General features: G+C 44.4%; 1 protein-coding gene and 1 non-coding gene across 8 annotated transcripts in view; both read left to right on the top strand.

The window, feature by feature from the left end:
- Positions 1 to 19,644, top strand: part of LOC115199831 (ubiquitin-associated protein 2) — a 28,745-nt gene extending 9,101 nt beyond the window's left edge. For 2 of the 7 annotated variants that reach the window (XM_029762320.1, XM_029762321.1), the window contains exons 6-27: positions 441 to 527; positions 2,056 to 2,119; positions 2,309 to 2,394; positions 2,738 to 2,793; positions 2,884 to 2,945; positions 3,371 to 3,560; positions 3,714 to 3,975; positions 5,858 to 6,138; positions 6,388 to 6,581; positions 6,676 to 6,904; positions 7,216 to 7,255; positions 7,392 to 7,521; positions 11,046 to 11,103; positions 11,288 to 11,498; positions 11,794 to 11,885; positions 12,090 to 12,140; positions 12,473 to 12,551; positions 16,969 to 17,316; positions 17,593 to 17,697; positions 17,943 to 18,016; positions 18,264 to 18,455; positions 18,872 to 19,644. In XM_029762320.1, coding sequence (XP_029618180.1) covers positions 441 to 527; positions 2,056 to 2,119; positions 2,309 to 2,394; positions 2,738 to 2,793; positions 2,884 to 2,945; positions 3,371 to 3,560; positions 3,714 to 3,975; positions 5,858 to 6,138; positions 6,388 to 6,581; positions 6,676 to 6,904; positions 7,216 to 7,255; positions 7,392 to 7,521; positions 11,046 to 11,103; positions 11,288 to 11,498; positions 11,794 to 11,885; positions 12,090 to 12,140; positions 12,473 to 12,551; positions 16,969 to 17,316; positions 17,593 to 17,697; positions 17,943 to 18,016; positions 18,264 to 18,455; positions 18,872 to 18,964 — 2,984 coding nt within the window. In that variant the 3' untranslated portion in view covers positions 18,965 to 19,644. The remainder of the gene's footprint in view (positions 1 to 440; positions 528 to 2,055; positions 2,120 to 2,308; positions 2,395 to 2,737; positions 2,794 to 2,883; positions 2,946 to 3,370; positions 3,561 to 3,713; positions 3,976 to 5,857; positions 6,139 to 6,387; positions 6,582 to 6,675; positions 6,905 to 7,215; positions 7,256 to 7,391; positions 7,522 to 11,045; positions 11,104 to 11,287; positions 11,499 to 11,793; positions 11,886 to 12,089; positions 12,141 to 12,472; positions 12,552 to 16,968; positions 17,317 to 17,592; positions 17,698 to 17,942; positions 18,017 to 18,263; positions 18,456 to 18,871) is intronic. The other 5 variants (XM_029762323.1, XM_029762325.1, XM_029762324.1 and 2 more) reach the window with 5 other exon arrangements.
- On the top strand, positions 6,969 to 7,044 carry LOC115200702 (small nucleolar RNA SNORD121A). Its single transcript, XR_003879596.1, has one exon. It is a non-coding gene; the product is annotated as a small nucleolar RNA SNORD121A (small nucleolar RNA).
- Positions 19,645 to 23,350: the final 3,706 nt, after the last annotated feature.

The following is a 23,350-nucleotide window of genomic DNA, read 5'->3' as shown; positions in this document are numbered from 1 at the left end:
TTGTCTGCTATAAATTAACTAGACCATAGCCTAGGCACCAGGTGTATGGATTTAGCTAAACGTGTTTGTTTATTAAAGGTCAATTACTGTGAGACAGGCAGTCCATTTTCATGACCGCCACAGCCCTAGGGACACCTACCATCCCCCTTTCAAAGGTACTTAGTCTTTTGTCTTGCCCATTCATCCTCTGAATGGCACACAATCCATGTCTCAATTGTCTCAAGGTTAAAAAATGTGTCTTTAACCCGTCTCCTCCTCTTCATATACACTGATTTTTGAAGTGGATTTAACAGGTGACCTCAATAAAGGATCATAGCTTTCAGCTAGTCTCGTGGAAAGAGGTATTCTTAATGTTCTGTAAACTGTTAAATCGCCTCTTTGTTTTGCGAGTGTGTTGACGTATGTCATTGTTTTTTTTGTCCCCCCCCCTTACCTTTCAGTGCGGTCAGAGGAGAATGTGTTTGAAATGGGTCCTGGAGATAGAGGGGCAGACCGTGGTCGCAGGGGGAGAGGCGTTGCTGGCAGAGGTGAGTGTTACTGCTACTAAGAAAAGAATGTAGCCACATTCTCTAGCTTTGATGCAATGGGAACCCTGTGGTATCACGATAGTACTTGGTATCGTGACACTTCGCCTAGTATCACATTGTTAGTGAAACGCTGAGCTTGTGACGACCTCACTCTGAAAATAGTCACATTTCTTGTAGTTCTAGCATTTGTTTGGTGCGGAAAATGTCACCTTTTGTGCGCCCTCAGTGGTTTGTATCCTTGCCTTACTTTAAAAATTGTACACACTCTTTTTAAAGAAGTTTGACAACATGCAAGAGATCAGTCCGTCTCATTCGTTGCTACGGTCATTGATCTCCTGAAGAAGCTATCCCTTTTCCTTTATTTCTGTGCCCTCAAATGTTTGGATATACTGGTCAAGTTACCGGATTGTTAAGTAGCTAGATAACTGAACAACGTATAAACAAATGATTAGCGGCTCGCGAGTCGAATTAGTTTCAGAACTGCCCGCGACATGGATGGAAAAATGTGGCCCGCCAATGTGTGATGGAAAGAGAGAATATGTAACGCTGGTTATTTGGGACATATCTTGGGCTAGAAAAACACATCTGTTTTCATTGTGGCAATGGCGCAACCGTGACCGGCACCTTTCTTTAGGATACTACAGCGACACCTAGTTATTAGAACAATTCATCTGGGTCTTATTTTATTTTTCTCATAACACCCCCCCCAAAAAAGTAAAACAAAAATAGTTCGCACAGCAAGCTATATATGCGTATATACTACCAAAATGGTCCCAATGTAGAGTGCTGTGTGCCCCACAATGAGATTCCACTACTATGCTGTACGCTACAATAGCCTCCACAATAACTCTCCCTGATCTTAGTTTTGCGAAACCCACTCTCTCTACTCTACGGGGCCCTTGTCTATCCAAAATGGCATGTGATGTGGGAATTTTGTACGTCTAGTAGGGTGGGTGTAGAATTTTAGTTGGCAATGTGTCTATTTGTGTCGCCCAGCTATTACCACAAGTGCCATACAACGTGTGAAATGTCCTGTGTCCTGCAGCTGCTAGGGAGAGGGTGCCAGGTGGGGGCCGGGGGGTTGTTTTGGTTGGGACAGTCAAAGACAGACGTACATAGTGAGAGGATGGGGTCAGGGGTGCCTATGACGGCAGTTGCTGTCTCTAGATGTGTTTCGTCATACGTTTTAACTTAAGCTGTCTAGGCTAAGCCCGCTCTCGTATACTGATCTAAAGCCTGTCAAATGGTGTCGCTGTTGTCAAGCTAAAGTCTAAATACAGATTTCTGATAAGCAAGTAACGTTAGGCTTTGTCTGTTCAAAATTCTCTACCGGTCTACATGTGGAACTCGCCCGTTATTAACATGCCCCCCTCTAACCTATGCTTGTGTGTTTTTAAAGCAACATATCAGACGTGTGCGGAAAACGTATGTCTGTTTTTTTTAACTCACCAACGTCACGTGTGATTATTAGACAGAGGTTTGTGTGTCTTGCAGCAGAGGTCAGACGTGTGTCTGTGTGTGTCCTTAGGGTCGGGGGGTCGCGGCAGAGGAAGAGCAGCTGGTGGGAACCGGTTCTCCTCTCAGGGGATGGGGTGAGTTGGAAAGAAACCCACACTGGAGAGCCCAACCGTTCTCTCCCGCTGTTCATGTCTATTCAGCCCGGTATCCAGGAGGTCTTTAGTGTGTGGGTGGCTGTTTCACTGTATCGTAGCATTGCTGAATATTGGCGATTTAATGATTACACACAGACGAACCTCTAAACAACCCCTCTTCGCCTCCAGACTCTTCAACCCTGCTGACTACAACGCCAACTCGGGCGCGTCTCGCCAGGAGACCTGGGAAACTGAGGGGATCGACGATGGAACAGGTGAGACCTTTCTGGCACGCCAGTTGATTTTTAGATGGCCAAATGGGTTTCCCTGAGGTGTGAAATGAAGGCCCACTCCTTTAAAAGATGTATGTTTTAGAGCTTTAAAGTGTAGTAGTAAAAAACTAGGGCTGTGTTCATTCGGGAGAACACAGGAAGGGACTACCTAGGTTTGTCCAATAAGAAACTCCTTTTATTTTATTTTTTTATGCGTTTTCTTTAGGAGGCATCCTAATGAACACAACCCAGATTTTATTTTGCTGACTGAACTCTGTTGGCCAGAGTAGGCCAGGCATGAAGACGTGTCTAACTTCTGTACCCCTACTGTCCCCTACCCTCGTAGGAGGAACATGGCGAGGCACCTTAGAAGACTGGGCTGCGGAAGACTGGAATGAGGATGTAAGTGTTTGCCACTTTTGGCTTTATATTGCAGTGGACACACACACACAACAAAGGTTCTCTTCCTGATGTTTCTGTTTTTATCAACAGCTGTCTGAGACCAAAGTGTTCACTGCCTCTGCTCCTGCAAACCACATCACACCTGGACACAAGTAAGGGCTCCAATCTAATGCTCACCACAGTAAAGCACACTTTACACCCATGAAAAACTCGAGTACCTCTGACTCTCTCTGCTAGCACGAATTCTCACCACACAAACAAATAAAGTACATTGGCTGGGGTTGGTATGCGTTTCTCTGTACCGGCCTTTCGAATGATGGAGATGATGATGGTTACAAGCACATAGCTGAATCTTAATATGTAGACTACCTCAATCTCTGAATCTCCTTCTGTCCTGCAAGTACATTATTTTTCCATTACATTCTCACTCTGCTCAACTTCTCGTTGAGAAATAAATGAGACGCATTATAAGTAAATTGAAGTGATATCTAATCGTGACAAAGCAGTATCTGGGTACAACACTTTGCATTCAGTGTCCCATTGTAGACTGCTGGTTGTTTTATCGCCCCCTCTGTAGTGTGGACTTAGGCTTGCTGCTGCCCAAGACGGGCGGCGTGGAGGCAGAGCTGGGTGGCATGGAGCCCCCCGCCGCCGAGGGCCTCGGGGGCCAGAGCCTGGTGTTCACCAACTCCCATCACAATGGCACTCGCACCGCCACACACAGCTACGCCAGTGCCGCTGCCAACAGCTACGCCCCCGCCGCCCTGGTGAGGCAGCCAGCCGAACGCATGCCCGTAACATGGTTACACACATTCTTATGCTTATACATACACACTAGTATTATGCCCTCAAGTGAATTTAGACACCTGGAAATGCTTTCAGACCTTATCAACACACTCTCTCTCCCCCCCCCCCGACAGTCCTCAGTCCTGGGCTCTGGTTTTGGGGCTCTGAGTGGGCCCAAGCCGGCCCCGGATGAGGTCAGGATACCAGAGCAGCTCAACGGGCCCCGGCTCGCCCCGCGGCCCAATCAGCAGCTGGTCACAGCGGGCAACGGCAGTGTCGCCAAAGAATCCGGCCCACCTGCAGTTGAAGTCCCCTCGCCCATTTCCACCAGCGAATTCAAGGCCCCAAGAGTGGAACATGGCCCAGTTCCAACCTCTCAATGTAAGACACACACAGGTACTATCACACGGAAATCAAGTTTCAAGTGTGGGTGCGTCATTGTCTGTCTATTGGCTTGTCGAATAGGAGATAGTGGTTACAAGCACATAGCTGAAACTTAATGTGGACTACCGCTGACTGAATCTCCTTCTGTCCTCAAATTGCATTTTTTCCCCCAGTACATTATCACTCTGTTCAACTTCTCTTTCTACCTCTCCCCCAGTGACACAGTGGGGAGAAGCATCAGGGTACACCAAGAACCTTAGCCTCTCTGGGACATGTGGGACGCTAGCGCGGTACACACTATTCAACAGCCAGTGAAATAGCACGGCGGCAAATTCAAAACAACAATCTCATAATTCAAATTTCTCAAACATACAACTATTATATCCCATTTTAAAGATAATCTTCTCGTTAATCCAACCACATTGTCCGATTTCAAAAAGGTTTTACGGCGAAAGCATAACATTAGATTATGTTAGGACAGCGCCTAAACAAGAAAAACCACACCACCATTTTCCAAGCAAGGAGAGGAGTCACAAAAACCAGAAATACAGCTAAAATTAATCACTGACCTTTGATGATCTTCATCAGATGACACTCCCAGGACTCAATGTTACACAATACATGTATGTTTTGAATCGATAAAGTTATTATTTATATCCATAAACCCCATTTTACATTGGCGCGTGAAAATGTATTGCCTCCAAAACTTCCGGTGAATGAGCACATTAATTTACAAAAATACTCATCATAAACGTTGATAAAATTTACAACAGTTATTGAAAGAATTATAGATACACTTCTCCTTAATGCAACCGCTGTGTCAGATTTCAAAATAGCTTTACGGCGAAAGCACATTGTTCAATATTCTGAGTACAGAGCTCAGCCATCAAAGCAAATCAACAAAACTCAGAAATAGTATTATAAATCTTCACTTACCTTTGCTGATCTTCGTTGGAATGCACTCCCACTTCCACAAATGTTTGTTTTGTTCGATAAACTCCATATTTATGTCCAAATACCTCCATTTTGTTTGCACGTTCAGATCACTAATCCAAAGGCATAATGCGTGAGTTCAAAACCCAAGACGAAAAGTAAAATAGTTCCATTACCGTTCGTAGAAACATGTCAAACGATGTTTACAATCAATCCTTAAGGTCTTTTTAACATAAATATTCGATAATATTCCAACCGGACAATAGCGTATTCATTACAGAGAAAAAAGGAGCGGTGCGCCTGCATGAGTGCGCAGTAAACAACTCACTGGTCCCAGACTTGAGACAGCTCTTATTCTCTGCCCAGTAACTGTAGAAGCATGAAACAAGGTTCTAAAGACTGTTGACATCTAGTGGAAGCCTTAGGAAGTGCAAAATGACCCCAGACACTAGTTTGGAAAGACAATCAGTTGAAAAACTAGAAACCACTTCCTGGTTGGATTTTCTTTCTCAGGTTTTTGCCTGCCGTATGAGTTCTGTTATACTCACAGACATCATTCAAACAGTTTTAGAAACTTCAGTGTTTTCTATCCAAATCTACTAATAATATGCATATCCTACCTTCTGGGCCCGAGTAGCAGGCAGTTTAATTTGGGCACGTTATTCATCTGAATTTCCGAATACTGCCCCCTGTCACCAAGAAGTTAAGTCAGAGTTCTGTTGTAAAAGCTGCCGCACATATCGGTCCCTATTTATTCCTTAGTCCAATCCCTTTGGTCCTAACCCCAGATCTGATGAGTCTGGGTAGGTGTAAGCAGTGTAGTGGTGGTGGCGCAAACATTGAAGGAGAAGGGAGTCAATTTCGGATCAGCAGCCATACTGGCACAAGTTTTTCATGTATGCATTTACTGTACTCCCAATACCACCATAAACCCTTCTGTCGGTCTCTCTGTCTTCTCCAGTGGATCTGAAGATGCAGCCGGAGCCGTCCCCTGTCCTCAGCAAACTAGCCCAGCGGCAGCAGCAGGCCCAGCAGAGCTCTCTGCCCCAGGCAGAGCCTCTGTCTCTTCCCCCCTCGGTCCCCACTCCCCCAGGCCACGGCCACTACGACGCCGGGCCCCCGCCTCCCAGAGACGAGCCTTCCCCCGGGGTCAAGCTGGCTCTCGACCACCAGGCCCCCATGGCTGAACCCCCACAGAGGCAGATCAAGACCCAGAGACGCAGAGTACCACCTCCCTCCAAGGTTAGGAAACGTGTGTGTGTGTGTGTGGTAATAGAGGCTGCCTGCTCACTCAGAGGATACATACAAGGAGTTTGTTTCTCTATTTGTAAACATCTACAGGTAGTGAGTAACTTTGCATGCTCTTACACATTGTCTGAAATGTCAGTGTGCTCATTAATCACACTGTGAATAGCGTATGTACATTGATGTGATTTCATGTGTAAATGTCCCTCGCCCTCTTTCTTTACGTCTCTCACTTTCTCTCCTCAGATCCCCTCGTCTGCGGTGGAGATGCCAGGCTCGGCAGACGTGTCTGGTCTCAACGTGCAGTTTGGGGCTCTGGACTTTGGCTCGGAGCCCAGTGTGACTGACATGGGCCAACAGGCTGAGCCTGCCAGGGAGCCGGCCTCCACAGCCGTACCTCAACCCCAGAGTAGCTTGTTCTCAAAACCTGGACCTGTCAGGTGTGTTTAAATTTTTTTGGGGCTTAATTAGTCTCACTGTAATATGAGCGTAGAGGCCAAGGTGAACTTGTCTCACACTAGCCCTCTGTTGCAGTGAGCCCCTGGGCAGCTTGCCATCCATGCCTCCAGTGTCGGACCCCAGTTTCCCCTCCCCGTCTCTGGGCTTGCCCAGTGCCACACCTTCCCCCTCCCTGGGTCTCCCCAGCGCCACTCCGCCCTCCTCCAACCCCTCGGCTAGCAGAGTGGACAGTGGCCCTCCGCGGAGCATGCCCTCGCACCTGGGCTACTCCCAGAGCAAAGACGCCCCCTCCACCCCTCTCACCGTGAGTAACCCACACTATAGACAGTCTCTGACTCGATTAAGACAACTCCTCCTGTCACTCGTAAACCTGGAGATAATGATGGTTACAAGCACATATCTGATTATTATGTGGAATGCCTCAATGACTGAATCTCCTATGGTCAATGGACATTTTCAAGACTCTAAGCGGGATTTTAAGATTACTAGAGCTTTAATGTAACAGCACGATATGCCCAAGAACACCCTTTCAAAAGGCTTGTGGCCACTGATACAGGACGTATCATTGTTAGTGAAATCAGATTGCCCTCTGAGTGTCAATGTCTTCTTTCACAGAATGGCTATTGTGGCATGAGGACACAGGGCCCACAGGATTGTAAGTACCCATGAGAATTTGTGGTTGACAAAACAGAAACCCTTTTGAAGGAAAAGGTTTTCTTAGTTCATGTTTAAGACAAAAACGAGTCCAGCGTGCTTGCTTATCTGTCGGTCTCTCTCCTCTTCTTTCTCAGCAACGTCATTGGCCTCTCGCACTCAAAAGCCAGAGTCGCCCCCCATGAGCAGTGAAAGTGGCCCCGTCCACCATGTTCCCTCCCCGGCCCCCATGCCCTCCCACTCCGCCCCCCTGCCATCCCTCAGCAGGTAAGCCCATAACTCACCCCCCTAGTCATTCTCATGATAATATTGACGGAGTACATAGCTGAATCTTAATATATGGACTACCTCAATGACTGAATCTCCTGTGTTGACTCAGTAGAATTGTAAAATAAAAGTCCTTGTTATCGGTTGGTTCAACCCTTTTTAACCCTATCAGTCCCGAGACCCCAGGAAACGTTGTCTTTTCATTTATCTGCATGTCCAGCCCTTATATTTAGCCTCACAACGAAGTGTTTGACCATGTTATTTTCAGGACAACCAGGGACACAAGTAGAAAACAAAACAATTTGACATAAACAGTTGCTTTCATGAGTTTTATTGACTAATGTCAATTGGAAAAAATAAAGTCCACCAAACCAACCTGCTAAAAATGAATTTATATGAATGCTGTAAGTACAGATTGTTTGTTTGCTGGGAAATGAATATCCAGCTAATCAGTGACAACTGTTTGGTGTTTGACAGCAACTGTGAGCTTATTACAGTGTTATAAACACTGTCCTGGGATTTCTTGGGATCTGTCTAGAAGAACTCCTGACCCTCTAACGACTCTTGTATAGCTTGTGAGGGTTATAGAACAAAGCATGTTCGTGAGAGTCTCGTTTTTAGCTCAAACCATTTGGACTTAACAATATTTTGTATTTTTTGAAGACCCGGGCCCCTTCGGGATCCACCATTGTCTCAAACAGTGCTCTAGTGTTAATCACACAAACTAATGGTATCTACGGCTGCAGACAAAATGGACGAATCCAAACACGCAATGTTTAACTCTCTGCACTCTAAGCCCTGTCTAAGCCTACCAAGCTGTATGGAATTGCTTTAAAAAGGTCACACCAAGAATAATTTAACTATTTGATTTTGAATTTTAAGAACTCTAGAAGTATTAAAATGTATTTATTTATTTGATTAACATTTTTGTTTGTCCTTATTGCTATTAGCTCATACAAACTCATTGAATAAGATGCACTACATGGAACAGAGCCCCCCCCCCCCCCCCCCCCCAAAAAAAAAAAAAAGTTTGTTCTGAAGTCTCTGTATGAGATATAAGAAAGATCAGGAAACGTATACACACTACATGTCAAAAGTTTTAGAACACCTACTCAAGTTTTTTTTGAAGTTTTTTTGAAGTTTTTTTTTTTTTTACTATTTTCTACATTGTAGAATAATAGTGAAGACAAACTATGAAATAAAAAATGTATCATGTAGTAACCAAAAAAGTGTTAAACAAATGAAAATATATTTCAACTCAAAATAAAATTGTTTTGGTCACATACACATGGTTAGCAGATGTTATTGCGAGTTCAGTGAACTGCTTGTGCTACCTAATGCACACACATCTAAGTAAAGGAATGGAATAAGAATATATGCATAAAAATATATGGATGAGCAATGACAGAGGCAAGATGGAATAGATGGTATAAAATACAGTATATACATGACCGTTCAAAAGTTTGGGGTCACTTAGAAATGTCCTTGTTTTTGAAAGAAAAGCAAATAAATTGTCCATATTTAAAATAACATCAAAATGATCAGAAATACAGTAGACATTTTTAATGTTGTAAATTGCTATTGTAGCTGGAAACTGGTTTATTTTTTATTTAATGGAATATCTACAAAGGTGTACAGAGGCCCATTATCAGCAACCATCACTCCTTTGTTCCAATGGCATGTTGTTAGCTAATCCAAGTTTATAATTTTAAAAGGCTAATTGATCATTAAAAAACCCTTTTGCAATTTTGTTAGCACAGCTGAAAACTGTTATGCTGTTTTAAAGAAGCAATAAAACTGGCATTTGGACTAGTTGAGTATCTGGAGCATCAGCATTTGTGGGTTCAGTTACAGGCTCAAAACGGCCAGAAACAAAGAACTTTCTTCTGAAACTCGTTAGTCTATTCTTGTTCTGAGAAATGAAGGCTATTCCATGTGAGAAATTGCCAAGAAACTGAAGATCTTGTACAACACTGTGTACTACTCCCTTTACAGAACAGCACAAACTGGCTCTAACCAGAATAGAAAGAGTGGGAGCACAACTGAGCAAGAGGACAAGTACATTAGTGTCTAGTTTGAGAAACAGACGCCTCACAAGTCCTCAACTGGCAGCTTCATTAAATAGAACCTGCAAAACACCAGTCTCAATGTGAAGAGGGGGCTCCGTGATGCTGGCTTTCTGGGCAGAGTTACGAATAGCAAGACATCTCAGACTGGCAGGCAAAAGAACAATGTCCTTTGGTCAAATTTGAGATTTTTGGTTCTGACCTGCGTGTTGTGAATGGATGATCTCTGCATGTGTATAGGCCACCGTATGGTGTGGGGGTGTTTTGCTGGTGACACTCCAAGACACACTTAACCAGCATGGCTACTACAGCATTCAGCAGTGATACGCCACCCCATCTGTTTTTGGCTTAGTGGGGCTATCATTTTGTTTTTCAACGACACAATGGCCCAACACATTGTCCAGGCTGTGTAAGGGCTATTTTACCAAGAAGGAGAGTGATGGAGTGTTGCATCAGATGACCTGGCCTCCACAATCCTCCGACTTCAACCAATTTGGGATGAGTTGGACCGCAGAGTGAAGGAAAAGCAGCCAACAAGTGCTCGGCATATGTGGGAACTTCTTCAAGACTGCATTGGTTAAATAAATAAAAATTCCAGGTGAAGCTGGTTGAGAGAATGCCAAGAGTGTGCAAAGCTGTCAAGGCTAAGGATGGCTATTTGAAGAATCTCAAATATAAAATCTATTTTGATTTGTTTAACACTTATTTGTTTAGGATACTATATGATTCCATGTGTGTTATTTCATCGTTTTGATGTCTTCACTATTATTCTACAATGTAGAAAATAGTACAAATAAAGAAAAACCCTTGAAAGAATAGGTCTGTCCAAGCTTTTGACCTTTAAAATATATATTTTTTAATGGATGCAAACTTTTTTTGGCACTTAAGTCTCCAAAAATACTTCCATTCATATTGTTTTTAAACTGGTACCAGGGGACCTTCAGATGAGGCCTGTGGGTTCCTAGAGCAAAACCAACATGTTCGTGAGTCACCTTTCCACAGAGGGGTCATATTAGTGTCCAGCCCAAACTGTTCGGACGCTACAGACAAGTTGGCAGATCGGCTGTACCGACTTCAGACGAGTCCCAAGACGCTTGTGTCGGTCGTAGAGCAAAACGAAGAGCACGTGTTCGTGAGAGTTATCTTTCCTTAGAGGGGTCATAAGTTTGTAGACTAAACCGTTCAGACACTACAGATTTTGTGAGAAGACCGATCTTTCGTAATGTTTCATAGTCAAACACCGCTCTAGGTCTGCCACAGTGCGATGCCGGCGGATGCGATGGATTGAGACGCATCAAATGCAAAAAAAAAATATCTCTAGCTTAACCTGACAGATTTTTGGGGGGATTCTAGGGGGTGAAAAGTGGTTAGAGGTCAAACGCGCTGGCGTTAAGGTGGGACTCATTGGGTTAATACTTCGTTAATGTTACCTGTTTTTTTCTGCTGCTCTCTCTCCAGTCATGTGACCAGTACATACTCGTCAGGATCTGCCCTCTCCACTAGCTCCTCCCTCACGGTAAGCACCACCTCTTCTTCTTGGGCTAACGTAAAACACTTCCTAGACGGTGTGTGTCTATGGTTGTTGATCGCCAAGGGACTGATCTTAAATAAGCACAGACGCTGGTGAGGGGAAAAAGGCAACCTGATTAAAGCTAAGTTTCTGTCAGGCTAACTCTCTCTTCCCCCACCCTACCATACAGATGACTAGTGAGGAGAACAGCAGTCTCCATGCCTTCTCCTCCTCGGGCCCTTCGATCAATGCCGCTGTTAGCAGCTCCAATGGCATGATGCACGGCCCCGGAGGGCTTGGTCTGACTGGCAACGCCACCCTCTCAGCCGCCGGGCGCGCCGCCCAACCTCTGCTGACCACCACCTCGGGTGAGTCCAGGAGAACCCTGCCGTCACACATAGGTTTGTTACGGTTACTTAATGGTTCTCCTCCAGGGTTTCCCAAACTCTGTCCCCGGAACCCCAAGGGGAGCACATTTTGTTTTTTGCCTTAACGCTACACAGCTGATTATAATAACCAACTAATCAGGTGTTGATCATTTGAATCGGCTGTGTGGTGTTAGATAAAAACAAACCGTGCACCCTTTGGGATCCCGGGGACAGAGTTTGGGGAAACCCTGTCCTAATCCCTCTGCTTATTTGACCGTTGATTTATAGACCAGTGTGATTTTTGACTCCTCATTCTCGTGTTCCACAGGCAAACCCCCCCCTAACCTGGCCCAAGGAGTGCCCCCTCTGTTGGCCAATCAGTACATTATGGGCCCTGGAGGCCTGCTTCCTGCATACCCGGTAACTATGCTACCCCTCTTTTTCCTTGCGTGCTCTTGATCAGTTATTTTTTTGTTTCCATGAATTCCCATCCATTTCCCTCTAGTCTTTCTCTCTAGCCTGCCATTGGTTCTTTCTTAGCGAGTTGTGGTTGAATATTTGGACTATTTCAGTTGAGATGTATCAACGGACCTGTTTTCATTTGGTCTTTGTCCTCCTCTAAAGCAGATCTATGGCTATGAGGACCTGCAAATGCTTCAGTCTCGTCTGCCTATGGTGAGTGACCTTTCACACATGGAACATCACTTGTGTAGATGACGCGCAATGCAGCACACATTTCTGTTTGCCCAGATGGACTCTCGTAGGGTCTCTGGTACAGTTTTAGTAGACCAGGCATAAATAAATGTTAATGATTAATATTGTCTGTTGTGCCCATCTTAATATGGAGATGATGATGATGGTTACAAGCACATAGCTGAATCCTAATATGTAGACCACCTCAATCACAATCTCCCATCTCCTGTGTAGGATGTAATTTAATTGGTGATGTTAGTTTTCTCTCCTTCTGTCTCTCGTTTAAGCTGGTGTGTTTCTCCATCTCTCTGTAGGACTACTATGGAGTCACATTCCCTGGTACAACGGCAACGATGCCTGGCAGAGATGGGCTAGCCAACAATCCATACTCAGGTAACGCTTGTTGCACACTCGTTTACAAATGCACTAATCTCTGAGGCCAGAACCAAATCTTGTGTGTTCACCATAATATGGAGATGATGATGGTTACAAGCACATAGCTGAATCTTAATATGTGGACTACCTCAATGACTGAATCTCCCATCTCCTCTGACTAATGTATTGAACAAATGGCTGATTCAGCCCCATCCCGCGATGGAACTATTCATACTTACTATTTAATAATACATTTAATTTGTGTATCGCTTTTCGTGAGTTATCTGAACTCTACTGTGGGGGAAAAACATTAGACAATATAAACATCATGCCTTTAGAATCAAGGCAGGTAAAATGGTAGTAGTGGGATGGGTGTTAATACATTGGGACTAGGACTGTGAAAAATAGTCTGTAGAAGTGACTTTTATGGCCTGTATTTTTTTATTTTTTTTTAAGTTCCCAATGATGGAGGCGCATGGTCAGGGAGAGCGTTCCATAAGCGAGAGGCAAGGTAGCAGAAGGCTGGTTTGGAGGTGACTTAGCCTAATAGACAGAAGCGTGTCTGTTCTACGAAATGAATATATTCCCACATAAATGTGAACTGAACTGACACGCGTGATTGGTTAATGACAATCCGATGTTCAGATGGAGATAAATATTATAATGAGCTCAGACAGCGGTGTAACCTCCTGTAGCTGCTGGCGAAGTCATTCAGATAAATATTATAATGAGCTCAGACAGCGGTGTAACCTCCTGTAGCTGCTGGCGAAGTCATTCAGATAAATATTATAATGAGCTCAGACAGCGGTGTAACCTCCTGTAGCTGCTGGCGAAGTCATTCAAAGCATATACTTTATCGCTCAGGATGGAACTTTCCAGTGCTACTATTTTTGCCATGTAATGTTCTTAAAGCAAAATCCGACAGCCCCATAGTAGAATAGTTGCGCTATTTACCTAGTCGGCTTGTGTGTTCGATCTGAGCTAAATATTCCTTGCGAGAGCCATAGGAGGGAAACGTATTCTGACAAGCAGTCCAATGCACAACAACTCTTTATGCGATCACGGGAAAACAGTTTTGAAAGCAGTGTTGCTTAAAAACAATATAATCCAAAAAATGGAATAAAGATGAATGTTTATAATAACAATCAGGATGTAGTGTCCAATGGGGTAAATACAGATGGACGACCCCCATGCTTCAGCCTATGTACATTTTATAGCAGTTGGGCTACAGGTGATGATGCTTATTGCTAATAGCACATCTGATATTATAGACCACGCATAGGCTATATGCACATGGTCCAACATGTTACAATTAATTAACCATTTTTACATCTTATTGCGCACAGTTCTGGAGGTGGAAATTATATTTTAGGTGGTGTCCTTATCAATTGTTTTTCATAATATTTGGAGTACAATGTCCTTTTTAAAAATAAAAAAAAGTCGCCAGAACTGAGCTGCTCAGTCCTACATAAAAATGATCCTGGGGATCCCCTAACCAAAGGAACTGGAATTGGTCAAACTCGCAGTACATATACAAAGTGATCCTCTTTCCCTAATAGGATGTTCATGACGTTATTACATGAAAGGTGAGGTTTACTTGGCCCCAGACAATAGATCTGGGATTGAGATCTGGATTTTTCAGTCGGGGGGGGGGGGGGGGGGGGATGACGACGACTGTGTGAACCAAGGAGGCGAGTGTTGGAACGTTACTTCACAAGGACGTTCCAGGTATAACTGAGAGTGCTGTTATACAGATTGACCATGTCTTCAAGGGCCTGCTCATTACAGTCCGACTCAAAGGTGGGCTGGATGTGTTCCTGAAAGAGGAATGGGTTGAGCTTCCTCAGGTCGCGGAATTTAATTGTGCCCTTTAGTTGGTGGAGAGGAGTTGGAGCGGTCAGTGTGTCACCAGCCTTGCGGTCAGAGATGCCTAGCTCGATGACAGCCAAATCAGTGACATCGCCAGTGATAATAAGGTCCATTTTGTGTGTTGTCCACGGTTGTGGGTGGGAGCATTTACCTGTTGCACAAAGTTCAGCCATGCCAGCAAGTTAAGTCAGCAGCCACAGAGCACTTGTGTGAGTCAATGTGGATGTTAGTCTCCCAAATGTGTGGAGGCGAGGGTGTGACATAGAGGTTAATCTATTGAACAAAAATATAAATGCAACATGCGAAGTGTTGGGCCAATGTTTCATGAGCTGAAATGTCCTTACATACACAGAGCTTATTTCTCTCATTGTGAACACATTTGTTTGTGCACACATGCATCCCTGTTAGTGAGCATTTCTCCTTTGCCATGATAATCCATCCACCTGACAGGTGTGACGTATCAAGAAGTTGATTAAACAGCATGATCGTTACACAGGTGCTGGAGACAAAACATTTTTTTATTTTCATAAAGGCCAGTCTAAAATGTGCAGAGTTTTGTCACACAACACAATGCCACAGATGTCTCAAGTTGTGAGGGAGCGTGCAATTGGCATGCTAACTACAGCTGTTGCCAGACAATTTTAATGTTAATTTCTCTACCATAAGCCGCCTCCGCCATTTTAGAGAATTTGGCAGTACATCAACTGATCAAATCAAATTTTATTGGTCACATGCACATGGTTAACAGATGTTAATGAGTGTAGCGAAATGCTTGTGCTTCTAGTTCTGACAGTGCAGTAATATCTAACAAGTAATCTAACAATTCCCAACAACTACCTAATACACACATCTAAAGGGATGGAATATGTACATATAATATATATATGGATGAGCGATGGCCCAGCGGCATAGGCAAGGTGCAATAGATGGTGTAAGGTACAGTATATACATATGAGATGAGTAATGTAAGATACTTTAAACAATGGCACTTTAATGTTAAAATGACTAACTAGTGTTCCATTTATTAAAGTGGCCAATGATTTCAAGTCTGTATGTAGGCAGCAGCCTCTGTTAGTGATGGCTGTTTAACAGTCTGATGGCCTTGAGATGGAAGCTGTTTTTCAGTCTCTCGGTCCCAGCTTTGATGCACCTGTACTGACCTCACCTTCTGGTTGGTAGCGGGGTGAACAGGCAGTGGCTCGGGTGGTTGTTGTCCTTGATGATCTTTTTGGCCTTCCTGTGACATCGGGTGCTGTAGGTGTCATGGAGGGCAGGTAGTTTGCCCCCGGTGATGCACTGTGCAAACCGCACCAACCGCAGACCTCACAACCGCAGACCATGTGTAACCACGCCAGCCCAGGACCTCCACATCCAGCTTCTTCGCCTGCAGGATCATCTGAGGGGTGCTGAGGAGTATTTCTGTCTGTAATAAAGCCTTTTTGTGGGGCAGAACTCAATTTTGATTGGCTGGGCTTGGCTTCCCAGTTGGTGGGCTTAGCTCCCATGGCTGTGCCCACCCATGGCTGTGCCCCTGCCCAGTAAGGTGAAATCCATAGATTAGAGCCTAATGAATTTATTTCAATTGACTGATTTCCTTCTATGAACTAACTCGGTAAAATCTTTGAAATTGTTGCATGTTGCGTTTTTATATTTTTCATTATAGTTAAGAAAACTGAGGTAAGAGGTGCTTGTCTTGGGGAGGCAGTAAACAAGAATAGGATTTTAGTTGTTTACATTTTAAAAGCAAGGCACTCAAAAGACTGAACGAGCCGCAATCTGTGTGTTTAAAATATGGCTGTGCACCTTTTCAATGCATTTGTATCCAGGTGGAGCTGCTACATTCTTTCAGTGAGGCAGATCATGTACTCATACAGAAGAGGAGACTTGTTTTATGTATTGTATAGTGTAAAACGTGTTGAGGCGTTGGTGGAAATGGATTCATTGCATTTTGGTTGGTCCGCTGCGCTTTGTATGGACTGGAGTGGGTGTCGTCAATAGCCTGCAGAACTGGCAAGTAAAATGTGTTGGTCCAACTCCGTTGTGCTTGTACTGCTCGCATTGCGAGTGGCCACAATAGACTTTCATTTGCTGATCGGTTTCCTACCGCCTCGTCTTTGCATGTTTTCCAGAAGATCCCGTATGGCATAAGGCTGTTCTTGAGCTACTTGCACAGGGTTGTTTAAAAAAATAATAAAAAATCTAAAACTTCTGCGGAATCCTTGTAGTGGAGGAAAGTTGCTGCCATTTCTTAGTCTTTGGTCCGGCCTTCTATCCAGGAGATAAGAGAAGTAAGTGGCTAGTATTCGAATTTAAGCAATTAGCTAGTTGATTGGATAAGTAGGCCAGTTAAATGTTTTCGGTTTAGAAAACTAGATTTTTGTATTCAGTACTTGATTAGCTTTCAAATAAACTAAAAGTTGAAAATAATACTGCACATCATCAAAAAAAAATGAACAAATAATTATAGATAAATTCCCAGGAACAAAACCCCATTTTGGCTCTCGTCCCCTTGTATGCATTTGCCTTTTTTTCATATCGATCACCATCTCTCCTCTCTCTTGTTTAGGTGAAGCGACCAAGTTTGGCCGAGGGGATTCGTCATCCCCGGCTCCCCCCACCAGCCTTTCACAGGGCCCCTCCTCGCAGCCCCCTCAAGCTCAGAGCCAAGGCCAGAGCCAGGGCCAGCAGACCCAGAACCAGGCCTTCCTCAACCCCCCTCTGCCCCCGGGCTACGGCTACACCGGCCTGCCCTACTACGCCGGCATGCCCGGGGTGCCCAGCGCCTTCCAGTACGGTCCCACCGTCTTTGTGCCTCCGGCCTCGGCCAAGCAGCCCAACATGGGCCTGGGGAACCCCTCCAGCCAGTACCACCAACAGCATCAGCCCAGCTACGGCCAGCACACGTATGGAACAGGTATGTGTGAGAGGAGGACCTGAAATCAGACCGTGGGTGTCTGTTGTGTGCGTGGCTGAGAGGGAGATCTTGCTTAGCGAGCATGCCGTCCCCCCGTCCCCCCTCTGCCGGATATAGTCGCTGTTCACATGCTATTCTAGCCAGTTACCTTATTGCTTCTCTCTCTGTCGGTTCTTCTCCCCCTTCCTCCTCTGCTGTCTTTTTTTTTATTGATTTTTTTACTCTCCCCCCTCCACTTCACTCGGTCCTCCTGGTCCTCTTCCATTCCTCTCTCAGCTTTTGACGACCTGTCTCAGGGCCACGCGGGGGAGTACAGTAAGGGAGGGTACGGAGGCTCTGCCCAGTCACAGGCCAAATCAGCTGGCAGCGGCCCAGGGAAAGGTACACTCACTGAACTCGGCTGCCCCAGGACGCACCCCCTCCCCGCTTCCTTCACTGTTATCCGCCGTGATTTACAACTACTGTTCTGAAACACCTTCCTCACTACTAACAAATACTACCTCACTCACTACTAACTCTTGAAATGCTCAACTCCCTCACTAGAAATGTTGAACATTGCCTACTGGCGCCGTGCCACCTCACAGGGTCAAACTGACATGTCGTTTGATGTGTCCTCTCGCTCACAGCTCCAGGTTTGTCCGGCTCGGGCAGCAGTGGAGGGGTGCCTGAAATGGGTGCTTCAATGTACAGCAAGACACAGGTGAGTCAGTCCAGACCTGGTGTTTAGTTGTTGCTGTTGGGCGTTTCAGCTAAGTCATGTCTGAGAATAACGAATAGACTTGAATTTAAACGGCTGGTTGGATTAATTGTGGTTAATAGCAAAGCTGTCTGATCGAGGAGCACACAACCTCACTACCACAGGATTGAAACATAAACATGGATAAATTCAGGATTATACTCAGACATGACATAATATAATGGTCTTCTGCCCCCTCACCCCACCCCAGGCTTTTGATAAGCAGGGCTTCCACACGGGAACCCCCCCTCCCTTCAGCCTGCCGTCTGCCCTGGGGGGCACAGGCCCCCTGAACCCCGGCGGTGCCCCCGGTTACGCCCCAGCCCCCTTCCTCCACATCCTGCCTGCCCACCAGCAGCCCCACTCCCAGATGCTGCACCATCACCTCGCCCAAGATGGACAGGTAACACCCCCCCCCAACCTGTTATTAATAAACACCGTAGACTTGTATTCTCCACTTGCTGTTAATAAACACCATATGCATGGTCTCCTGGGGAGCCATACCACGCCTCCATGGTGGAACTTGCAGTCCTGTAGACTAGATTTTAAATAATTGGATGGTGAAACTTGCATCCAGCCAACCAGAAAAGCAAGGTCGACGCAATTCGGGCATTCTTGAAAGTCAAGATAATCCTTGTCCTGCAAGAAACACTATTTTTATAGTTAGAAAATTGATTTAGCAAGCAGTAGGCATTTAGACGTTTCCGTTACACATGTCATCGTTTTTTTCGGACATTGCTTTAGCCGAATAAACTTGAGTCAATTGAAACCTGCCTATTGACTTGGGTGTATGTGTGCGCTCTCTCGCCCCCCTTGCAGGGTGGTCCGGGTCAGCGCAACCAGTCCAGCAGCATGCAGCAGAAGAGCCAGGGCAACAAGTCCAGCTATGGCAGCCCTTACTGGGCCAACTGAAGGGCACTGTGGTGGCACCTAGGGGAGTCTGTCCTTCCCCCCCATGGTCCCCCCCATCCTAAAGGCTCTGTGTGTGAAGCTAAACAAAAACACACTGCCCAAACATAACCCTCCTTCTCCAACTTCCCTCACCCCCAAAGTCCTTACATCTTTCTTTTCCCTTTTTCAAATTGGTTGTACATGTAAGATATTTATGTATTTATATATATAAATATATATACTGTATATGTAATAGTAGAACAAGAAATGTGGTTGCTGCATTTTTATTTTTGAAGGACGTTTTTGTTCACTTTTTCAAAACTGCAGGAAGACGTTACAGCAAAATCTGAACTCCTATAGAGAAATGGAAAGAGCTTTACCACTGATGAAATGAGGACATCTCAGATGGAGGGTTTCCACGTTAACAAACTGCATTTGTCTCCTTTTTTATACACATCTGAGTGACCCAGCTAATCCCACTCATTTTGACGCTCTTTTAAAACTCCATTTCAGTTTTGTAGCCGTAGATCTCTTCCCCCTTCCCTGTTTGCTGTTTCTGGTGGGGGGGCTCTGGGGAGGGGGGGGGGCTGCCTCTGTGCCCTCCTCGCATCGATCCCCCTCAAAGACTTGCCCATTCAAATTTTATATTTTAATGTAATTTTAACCATTGTTTACCTCTAAATAAAAGTTCTGCGCTGTAACTTTGTCTTGCGCAGAATTTCTTTCTGTCTGTGAGGGACTATGGTCAAGGCAGACTGTGGTCTTGGATGTTGTCATAAATGTGTGTATGTTTGTGTCGTGTTGTCCCTTTCCTAACCAGAGCTCGAATTGACCAGATATACCACGACACCTTACTCAAGCATCGTCCATACCACTGAACCGGCACAGATGTCACTCGCAGAAGGGACACTAGCGAGCGCACCGCTAATTTGGCAGCAATTTAATTTCACATTGGCTAAACATGCACAATACGCATCCTCAGAAACCCTAGCAAGATCTCTGGAGATGCTCAAGTTGTATCCTTTACAGCTGGATCTCTAATCGCAAAAAAAATAAACTCAGCAATTTCAACCGTTTTTACAGAGTTCATAGAAGGAAATCAGTCAATTTTAAATTAATTGGGCTCTAATCTATGGATTTCACATACTGGGCAGGGGTGCAACTGCGTCCCTCCCATGGGTGGGCCTGGGAGGGCATAAGCCCACCCACTGGCTAGCCCTGGCTCCCCAATCAGAATTTTTCTCCACAAAAGGGCCTTTAGGTAGCCTAGTGGTTAGTGCGTTGGGCCAGTAACCGAAAGGTTGCTGGATCGAATCCCCGAGCTGACCTAGTAAAAATCTGTCGTTCTGCCCCTGAACAAGACAGTTAACCCGTTGTTCCCCGGTAGGCAGTCATTGTAAATTACAATTTTTGTTATTAACTGACTTGCCTAGTTAAACAAAAAAATTATAATAATATTAGACAAATATTCCTCAGTTTCATCAGCTGTCCGGGTGGCTGGTCACAGACGATCCCGCAGGTGAAGAAGTGGGATGTGGAGGTCCTGGGCTGGCATGGGTACATGTGGTCTGTGGTTGTGAGGCTGGTTGGATGTACTTCCAAATTCTCTAAAACAAAGTTGGAGGCGGGTTATGGTGGAGAAATTAACATTTTAAATTGTCTAGCAAAACTCTGATGAGCATTCCTGCAGTCAGCATGCCAATTGCACACTCCCTCAATTTGAGACATCTGTGGTGTTGTGACAAAACAACACATTTTAGTGGCTTTTTATTGTCCACAACACAAGGTGCACCTGTGTAATGATCATGCTGTTTAATCAGTTTCTTGACATGCCACACCTGTCAGGTGGATGGATTATCTTGGCGAAGGAGAAATGCTCACTAACTGATGTAAACACATTTGAGAGAAATAAGCTTTTTGTGCATATGGAACATTTCTGGGATCTTTTATTTCAGCTCATGAAACATGGGACCAACACTTTACATGTTGTGTTTTTATTTTTTTTTTAATCAGTGTAGAAAGAACGGTCAACTGCGTACGCAACCTTAATCTTAACAATTGCTGTTTGAACGTTGGCTGCTATGTTTATTATACACAAAGCCAGTAACATAGGTTTGTACTTCACAAACTACGTTAGTTTGTAGGCTGTGATGCATTGTGTGTAAGCATATGCCTATAGTGCCTTCAAAGTATTCATGCCCCTTGACTTATTCCACATTTTGTTACAGCATGAATTCAAAATTGATTAAATATTAAATTCTCAGCCATCTACCCACTATCCCATAATGAAAATAATAAATGAATGTATTGTAAATGAAATACAGCGAAATATCATTTACATAAGTATTCACACCCCCGAGTCAATACTTTGTAGAACCATCTTTGGCAGCGATTACAGCTGAGTCTGTCTGGGTAAGTCGCTAAGAGCTTTCCACACCTGGATTGTGCAACATTTTCCCAGTTTTCTTTAAAAAATTCTTCAAGCTCTGTCAAATTGGATATTAGTCATTACTAGACAACCATTTTCAGGTCTTGACATTAGATTTTAAGTAGATTTAAATCAAGACTAACTTGGCCACTCAGGAACATTCACTGTCTTGATAAGCAACTCTGGTGTAGATTTGGCCTTCTTTTAGGTTATTGTCCTGCTGAAAGGTGAATTCATCTCAGTGTCTGGTGGAAAGCAGACTGAACCAGGTTTTCCTCTAGGATTTTGTCTGTGCTTTGCTCCGTTTCATTTTCTTTTATCTTCTATTATCTTAACTCCCTAGTCGTTATTGATTACAAGCATACCAATAACATACTGTCTACAATGTCTATACATCCCATATACATACATACAGTGCATCCACTTGACTTTTTCCACATTGTGTAAATTACAGCCTTATTCTAAAATTATTTGCAAAAAATTTCTTCATTAATCTACACACAATACCCAGTGACAAAGAATTATGTTTTTTTTTTTTTATGTTTGCAAATGTATAAAAAAAAAAAAACTTGGCACACCTGTATTCAGGGAGTTTCTCCCATTCTCTGCAGATCCTCTCAAGCTCAGTCAGGTTGGATGGGGAGCGTCACTGCGCAGTTATTTTCAGGTCTCTCCGGTGATGCTCGTTCAGGTCCGGGCTCCGTCCTGTAGCCGCTTCTGCGTTGTTTAGGCTGTGTGCTTAAGGTCGTTATCCTGTTGGAAGGTGAACCTTCTCTCCAGCCTGAGGTCCTGAGTGCTCTAAAGCAGATTTTCATAATAGATCTCTCTGTGCTTTGCTCTGTTCATCTTTCCCTTGATGCAAACTAGTCTCGCAGTCCCTGCCACTGAAAAACATCCCCACAGCATCATGATGCTGCCACCACAATGCTTCACCGTAGGGATGGTGTCAGGTTTACTCCAGACGTGACGCTTAGCGTTCAGGCCAAAGAGTTCAATCTTGGTTTCATCAGACCAGAGAATCTTGTTTCTCATGGTCTGAGAGGACTTTAGGTACATTTGACAAACTCCAAGCGGGCTGCCGTGCCTTTTACTGAGGAGTGGCTTCCGTCTGGCCACTACCATAAAGGCCTGATTGGTGGAGTGCTGCAGAGATGGTTGTCCTTCTGGAAGATTGGGCAATCTCCACAGAGGAACTCTGGAGCTCTGTCAGTGATCATCAGGTTCTTGGTCACCTCCCTGACCAAAGCCCGTCTCCCCCAATTACTCAGTTTGGCCAGGCGGCCAGCTCTAGGAAGAGTCTTGGTGGTTCTAAACTTCTTCCATTTAAGTATGATGGAGGACACTGTGTTCTTGGGGAACTTCAATGCTGCAGAAATGTTTTGGTACCCTTCCCGAGATCTATGCCCCCACACAATCCACAGTCTCAAAGCTCTAAGGACAATTCCTATGACCTCATGGCTTGGTTTTTGCTCTGACATGCACTGTCAAGTGTGGGACCTTTTATATAGATAGGTGTGTTCTTTTCCAAATCATGTCAAATCAATTGAATTTACCACAGGTGGACTCCCAAGTTGTAGAAACATCAAGGAAAATCAATGGAAACAAGATGCACCTGATCTCAATTTCGAGTCTCACAGCAAAGGGTCTGAATACTTATGTAAATAAGATTATTTCTGTTTAAAAAAAAATTAAAAAGTTTTTATTTTGTCATTATGGGGTATGGTGTGTAGATTGAATTTTTTTATTTTTTTAAATCCATTTTAGAATAAGGCTGTAACGTAACAATGTGGAAAAAGTCAAGGGGTCTGAACACTTAAAATGCACTGTATATACAGTTGAAGTCGGAAGTTTACATACACTTAGGTTGGAGTAATTAAAACTCATTTTTCAACCACTCCACAAATGTCTTGTTAACAAACTATAGTTTGGGCAAGTTGGTTAGGACATCTACTTTGTGCATGACACAAGGGATTTTTCCA

Source organism: Salmo trutta, chromosome 9 (assembly GCF_901001165.1).
Source record: "Salmo trutta chromosome 9, fSalTru1.1, whole genome shotgun sequence".
In the NCBI taxonomy this organism is placed as follows: domain Eukaryota; kingdom Metazoa; phylum Chordata; class Actinopteri; order Salmoniformes; family Salmonidae; genus Salmo; species Salmo trutta.
The sequence above is the reverse complement of the archived record's forward strand: the minus strand, read 5'-3'. Positions and strand labels throughout refer to the sequence as shown.